Source organism: Ochlerotatus camptorhynchus, unplaced genomic scaffold, assembly GCF_037179485.1.
Source record: "Ochlerotatus camptorhynchus isolate MF236.1 unplaced genomic scaffold, CSIRO-AGI_Acam_v1.1 ptg000403l, whole genome shotgun sequence".
Lineage (NCBI taxonomy): Eukaryota > Metazoa > Arthropoda > Insecta > Diptera > Culicidae > Ochlerotatus > Ochlerotatus camptorhynchus.
This window is the reverse complement of record NW_027040889.1, coordinates 571,337-578,685: the sequence shown is the minus strand read 5'-3', so window position 1 is coordinate 578,685 and position 7,349 is coordinate 571,337. Positions and strand designations below refer to the sequence as shown.

At 45.3% G+C, this 7,349-nt stretch overlaps 1 protein-coding gene across 1 annotated transcript; it reads right to left on the bottom strand.

Moving 5' to 3' along the window:
* Positions 1-5,121: 5,121 nt before the first annotated feature.
* On the bottom strand, positions 5,122-6,960 carry LOC135710818 (adenosine deaminase 2-like). The gene is made up of 2 exons (XM_065233506.1): positions 5,680-6,960; positions 5,122-5,618 (listed from the first exon to the last, which is right to left on the bottom strand). The coding sequence occupies exons 1-2, from the start codon at positions 6,811-6,813 to the stop codon at positions 5,175-5,177; spliced, it is 1,578 nt and encodes a 525-aa protein (XP_065089578.1). The 5' UTR covers positions 6,814-6,960; the 3' UTR covers positions 5,122-5,174.
* Between the last annotated feature and the right edge of the window lie 389 nt (positions 6,961-7,349).

The window sequence follows — 7,349 nt, the reverse complement described above, 5'->3', positions numbered from 1 at the left end:
GTGAAAAAATTTTGCGCAGCGGTTTCAGCGTTATCAAGGTCCAGGACGCTTCTCCAGTCTATGCTAGACAGCACGTCGATGATACTACTATGATCAGCTTCCCGAAAATCGTATGACACGTTTGTGGAAATGTCTTCAAAATCCCGAACGTGACTATCTTGGACAGTGACAACCAAAAGAGGATGGTGAGGAACTTGCTTTACTAGTGGAGAAGGTACCGTGGAGATAACTGGAGCAGTGTCCTGAGCGCTAACGAAACAGAGGTCTAAGCTTCGATTGTTCTCGTTAACTACGTCATTGATTTGAGATAGTGTTGCTGCACTATAGCTATCGAGAAGGCTAACTGATCCTGTATAAAATAAAGAGTGCGCTACAGGGTCTGGATAGAGAAAACCACACAATTATCCCATCAACTGGAGTTGCAGTTTCCATTACGGCCAAAACGGACCGACAATGGGTTTCGATAAGTTCGTTGTAAGTAAGCAATGTACACCGCACATAAGTACAGTGTGCGATCACTCAGTTCAACGGCAACCCATGCTTGCTCTACACAGTCCCACGCGTCATTTTCTAAAGCTCTCGTCTTCAAACCGGAACGGACTGCCACAAGAACACCACCTCCATTAGATTTCCGACTGTTTTTAGGATTTCGGTTGCAGCGAAAGACTTCATACTCGCGTCCAAACGCCTGGCTGGAGAGCGTTCGAGAATCGAGCCAAGTCTCGGTTAGAACGATGACATCATAGCAACGGTCCGATACAGCTAAGTGGTAGTCGTTAACACCAGAATTCATTCCACCGATGTTCTGGTAATAAATGATGACGTCTTGTTTATGACATATGGTAACACGAGGTTGGACGTTATTCCTGGAAATCATCAACATTACCATGCGGATACTTGCCATAGTGAGTGGGTTGGAAGACCTCTTCTCCACATCCAACCACAGGACCCGGAACGACTATGAAGATCGTAGGCGGCAGACGGCAGGACTGGGTCGGAGCAGAGAATCGCTTTTTAATTTGTTTTTTGAAAATCCCGCCAGATAACTTTCATGGCGTATTCTTTGACATTGCCTTGTACGGACATTTTTCAGACGGATAAAAAGCTGAAGATTGTCGTCTATTATAATTGAATCAAATTTAACCTCAAATTTGGGTACTGAGTGGTGCGGCGGCGAATTTTGTTCAATCTGAGCGTCCAAAGTAGGCACAATTCCCTGCCATAAGGCATCTTTGAATTTCTCTGCTGGTATCATTTTCGGCGGTCACCAGTTAGCCCAAATACACGATCGCATCGACCACCTCGATTTCGTCACCGTCAAACTGAACTCGAGGTGGGAAGCTAACATTGTCTTCCCTAGAACTTCTTCCTTTCATATGTTTCGTCTTCGATGCGTTGATAGCAAGTCCAATCCGCCTAGCTTCAGCCTTCAGTCTGATGTACGTTTCCGCTATCGTCTCAAAGTTCCGTGCCATGATGACGATGTCATCGGCGAAGTCAAGAAGCTGGATGGACTTCCTGAAGATCGTGCCGCTCGTGTCTATCCCAGCTCATCTGATCACACCTTCTACCGCGATGTTGAATAGCAGACACGAAAGTCCATCACCTTACCGTAACCCCCTTCGAGATTCAAATGAACTCGAGAGTGTTCCCGATATTCCAAGAACGCACATCACTCTATCCATCGTCGCCTTGACCAATCGCGTCAGTTTATCCGGAAATCCGTACTCGTGCATAATCTGCCATAGCTGATCTCGATCGATTGTGTCGTATGCGGATTTGAAATCGATGAACAAATGATTTGTGGGCACCTTGCTTTCGTGGCATTTCTGAAGAACCTGCCAAATCGCGAAATGGTCCGTGGTAGCGCAGGCACCCATGAATCCCGCCTGGTATTACCCCACGAACTCTCTCGCAAATGGTGATAGGCGGTGGCATAGAATTTGGGAAAGTACCTTGTATGTGGCGCTCAGCAGTGTGATCGCGCGGTAGTTGCAGCAATCGAACTGATCGCGCTTTTCGTAGATTGGGCATACGACACCTTCCATCCACTCCTCCGGTAATATCTCATCCTCCCAAATCTTGGCAATTATCCAGTGCAGCGCTCTAGCCAGTGCTTCACCGCCTTATTTTAATAGTTCACTTGGTAGTTGATCTACACCAGTTGCTTTGTTGTTCTTCAGCCGAGCGATCTCTTCCTCAACTTCTTTAAGATCAGGGGCCGGTAGCCTGTCGTCCTCTGCGCGTGCTCCAATGTCTGTTGCCGTGCCACATGCGTTTTCTGCTGCTTCACGGTTGAGGTGCTCGTCATAGTACTGATTCCACCTCTCAATCACCTCACACTCGTTCGTGAGAAGGTTACCGTCCAAGTTTTTCACGAACTATTTAGCTTCTCGTAAAACTTCCGTTCGTCGTTTACGCGGTACAGATTGTCCATCGGTTCACGATTTCGGTCTTCCTGCTAATGCTTCTCGTGCGGTGTTGCAGCATTCTCGCCCGTGCTGCATTCTTCTCCTCTACTAACAGTTTGCATTCGCCGTCAAACCAGTCATTTCTTTGGTCCGGGATCGCAGTACCTAGTTCCGCTGCAGCAGTACTACCTATGGCGGAAGGGATGTCCTTCCTTCCAACCATATTCAAGAGTAGCTACACCAAGCTGCTCTTCCGTGGGTAGTGCAACTTCCGGCTGCTGCGCGTAGTCCTGGGCAACTCCCGTAATTGCTCAATGTTGGGTCGCGGCGTTCGACTTCGACGGGTGTTGAGCGCATGCATACTGCAACTAAGTTGTGGTCCGAATCTATGTTCACACTGCGGTACGTGCGGACGTTGATAATGTCGGAGAAGAATTTCCCGTCGATTAGAACGTGATCGATTTGGTTTTCTGTGTGCTGGTCAGGTGATGTCCAGGTGGCTTTGTGGATAGCATGCCCCGAGAGACTACAAAGTTCACGCATCGTTGGCCGTTGTCATTCGATACAGCATGTAGGCTATTTGCCGGTCTATACATTGCCTCCCGTCCTACCTGAGCGTTCATGTCACCGATGATGATTTTGGCGTCCCGTTGCAAACAGCCGTCGTATACCGTATACGCTTCTTTCTCGTCATCGGGTTTCCCTTTGTGTGGACAGTGCACGTTGATGATGCTGTAGTTGAAGAAACGGATCTTAATGCTTAACTTGCACATCCTCGCGTTGATCGGCTGCCTAACAATCACGCGTTGGCGCATCTTACCCAGCACTACAAAGCCGGTTCCCAGCTCGTTGGTGGTGCCACAGCTCTGGTAGAAAGTAGCCGCTCGATGCCCGCTTTTCCATACCTCTAGTTCCGTCCAGCAAAGTTTCTGCAGTGCTCCGACTTCGAAGTTGCGTGGTTAAAGTTCGTCGTAGATTAACCTTTCGCAGCCCGGGAAGTCGAGCGATTTGCAGTTTCATGTTCCGAGTTTCCAATCGTAGTCCTTAATTCGTCGCGTAGGTCTTTGCTGATTGTTTCGATCCGTGTTTCTTTCTTCGGTATTTGCATATTTTTTTTTTTTTCAAGGTGGCTTGTTGGGCCAGCCCCAAACTCCTGTCTCGCCGGGGAACCATCGTGCACAGCTTTGTTTAGAGTGGTGAACAGACGCTCGGATTTGGTGAAGCATTTCCTCTATCACCGTACTATGGTTACCGCGCCAGTGTTCGCGTCGCACCTCTTCACTTTGTTTGTTGTGCCCTGAACCTTCTCACCTTCGATATTGTAGTGGGTAAAATTCGATCAGAGCTCCAACACTGAGAAACGCAGCGGTAGGAACAGTAGCACCATCATCCAACCAGTCTCGACTTAATTGCCAGGGATCTTCATGCAGCAAGTAGTATCAGAAGGGTCTAATTCGTTTCGGTAACTCTACGTTTGATGGAAACACTTTGTCAAAAAACTACATTTATTAAACCGATCAATCTAAAGATCTACACTACACAACAAATATTAAATACAAGGTTTGATAGTAGAAAGACCCGTGGTCTCTTCGATGACCTGTTCACTACTAAAAACTTTCCCAGTGATGTAAAATATCATGACACTCACGTGACACTCGTCTTCGCATCAACGGACTATCGCTGACAGATCGTTTTGTCACGCAGTGAGAGTTAGAGCCATGACAAACAACAATCACCAGTAATGGTCGCTGCTCACAAGCAAAACGTTAAACTCGCTGCTGATGATGAAAAGCACAACGAAAACAGTGAAGACTTCTGCAGTACGATCATGAGAAAAAGCGAAACGACAGAAGAAAATGAAACAATGCCTACGCATTCCAAGTTCGTCTCGACAGGCGTCAGGAGTTACAAACAAAGCAGACAACATGAAACGGAAGCTGTTGGGCTCTCTCACCAACACACTCACATAAGCAAGCAAAGCAGCAACTGCTTCAAAACGAGCACAGATGAGTGTCGTGATTGTGATCGGTGATGGATCACAACAGAAGACGACATTCACCAGTTGCTTTTTACTTCTTTTGTCAACTTGATGGATGGTCATGGAGAGAGCTTCGACGAGCACATTGATAGGAATGTACAAAGCGTTACTATCATCAGCTGTTTGGCGATCGTGATTGTGATAGGTCGCAACTATGAACTTTCCTATTCTATCCAGAGCAGCGCAATAGATCCAGAGAAGCTGATCTATTCTGAGAGAGGTGATGCCGGGATATGCCGGTCGATGGTCTGGCAAGCCAGTTCGATACACTGATGGGACGTTATCATCCTCTCTTTATGCTCTTTATCTCTTACTTTAGATGCTATCAGTAGGTACCACACTGATCTAAGCTACCATAGACGAGATGAATTATATATACCTAAACCGGATCGATTCCTTATCCCCATCATTGCATTGTATATATTGTATGGTCTAGACTGTAAACAATATCCCAAACGTAAACAAATCTGCCCGGCGGTTGCACGGACAAGCTATTGTCTTGTTCAGCTGTAACTGATGAAGGTCAGGGTTGCAGTTGACTGGGGATATAGAATCCGGATATTGCTATTGCCGGATACGAATTTATGAAATAGTTCAATCTCATCAATAAGATGATTCAGAAATTACTATTAAAAGCGATATAGCTGCTCTTTATTGAAATAAAAAAAAAAACTTCACATCAAGATGAATCATTATAACTCCTTGCAACATGCTTCTAGCCGTAATCATTGCAGTTCACCAGCCGCAATATCCAAAGCCAGCAAATGTATATCTTCACGCCACGCTCGATTCCACTTGTCCTGGGCTTCAATCTTCTCTTGTCGATTCATGGCACTGTACTCGATTGAATTCAGCGCCAGCTGCTTCAACAGTCGCAAATCCTGACGAGCCGAAGCGATTCCGATGAAAGCCACATAGAAATCATGGCTCAGTGGAGTAGCCCTCCAAAAGGATGGATCATCCGAAGAAACCACAACCGGATAGTTGTCTGAGAAGAGCAGGGCCGCCGGGTGGTTCCGTTGATCTTGGACCAGCTTCAGAATCTGGTTGGAGATTGGATTGATTTCAATGCAAATCTGTCGGTGCTTGATCTCCTTCAGTACGTTGGGATGTTTGAGAGCGGCAAATCCATGACCAATTCGTTTGGACCCCAGCAGAACAGCATCGATCTGAAATTGTACAATACAGATCATGAAAGATGGTTGTAAGAGTTGGAGGACGCAAAATTACCAAGTTTTCATCGGTCTTCATGCCGAACCAGTTGGTTTCTCCGGCGTGGAAAAAGAAATTGATCGATTTTGGAAGTTCCAACAGGGCTGGAGCAAACTCAAACAGTGCCCTACCCGGATCTTCCTGTCCGACCAGATCGAATCCAGCTAGGAAACGTGGGAATTTCGAATGCAGTTGCCTAGTAGTTTGCAAAATCTTCTGCAACCCTGCGTCATTCATGAAGCGCGCTGGAGCGTAGATGAGCTTGACGCCAATAAATTTCGGATGAGTCTGCTTGAATAATTCCGTGTCATCGTAGTACATCTGAACAATTTCTTCACGGGAATAAATTTTTCCCTCCAAGTCGTAAACCGCTGGAAGCGATCCTCTAAATTCCAGGTAGTGTACGTGATCGTCGTAAAACTGTTGCAATGAATCTCGGTAATACTGTCTCCAGACCGGTTCGTACGTAATTAAAGGCTTTAAGCAGACGAAAAGATTCTGGAATTTTTCCCATACATTATCCAAACTCTTGTAGGCATTCAATGGATCTGCGTTGTATAGACTAAATAACTCATTGACATTGGCATCGTAAACCTTGTCCGTCATCCTTTTTCGAATCTCAGATACCAGCGACCAACCATCGCCGGGTTTCTCTTTAGAAAATTTGAACTTAGGTCCGGGAATCTTTCCAAACTCACCATTCTGCCAGAGGTTCTCGCGATAGGTGGCATTCACTATCAGTTCAACACTACCGAGGGCCGTGCTATGAGCATGCAATACTCCTCCTTTGGGAAGCCGCCGGATGATTCGGAACAGTTTGGAATTGTCGAAACGATCCAACATTTCAAAGTAGTGCCTAGCCGGGATGAAATTGTAGCTATCGTTGAAGCCCTCGGCAAGCTCCTGCTGCTTCAAACGCATGATATACTTGTTGACGGTCTGTTCGTCATCGGTCAGGGTCAGGTTGGCTCCTAAGAAGTGATGTTCTTCCGACAGAATGAAGCTGTTTCGTTGCCCTTTGTAATCTTCAAACGTTGGACGTTTGTTGGCGATTTCCTTTTTTGTTGCTACAGGTACATTAAACGAAATGTGTTTTTCTTCGGAAAACGTCAGGAATGCTATGCCGATCAAAATCAGAAGCATAATTGTCATGCTGTCTATGGATGATTATGGGTTTTCTTTCTGCGAAAATTTGAAATCGTTTTGATGACTTTCCTGCTTGATAGAACTGTAGTTAATGTGTGAGCACAAATTTGAGATTACATTACCAGTTTCAGACACCGTTTGTTGATTACGACGTGTTTGGTGAACGTTGATGTTAATACTACGTTTAGCTTCCTTCCAGAACAGCACACATTGTCTTCGCAAACAACGGCGAAGCATGGTGAGGGCAATTGAGTAAATTGCACATGTATCGTTAGATTAAATATTTACTCATAGCAACTCTACAATCAGGATGAAGAATAAATAATTGAAAAAATTTCATCAACTTTATAAAAAATAAGTTGATTACTTGATCTTTCCGAATCTGTTTTGCATGATTAAGAATGCCGTAAGTGGTCTTTCTGTTTTCCCTAAAAAAGAGCCGGTCATATTTTAAATTTAATTTGTGTATACGTTTCACAAAAATTAAAATGATATAGATACACAGTAAACATTAATTTTAATATTACATCCAAGAGGATGCA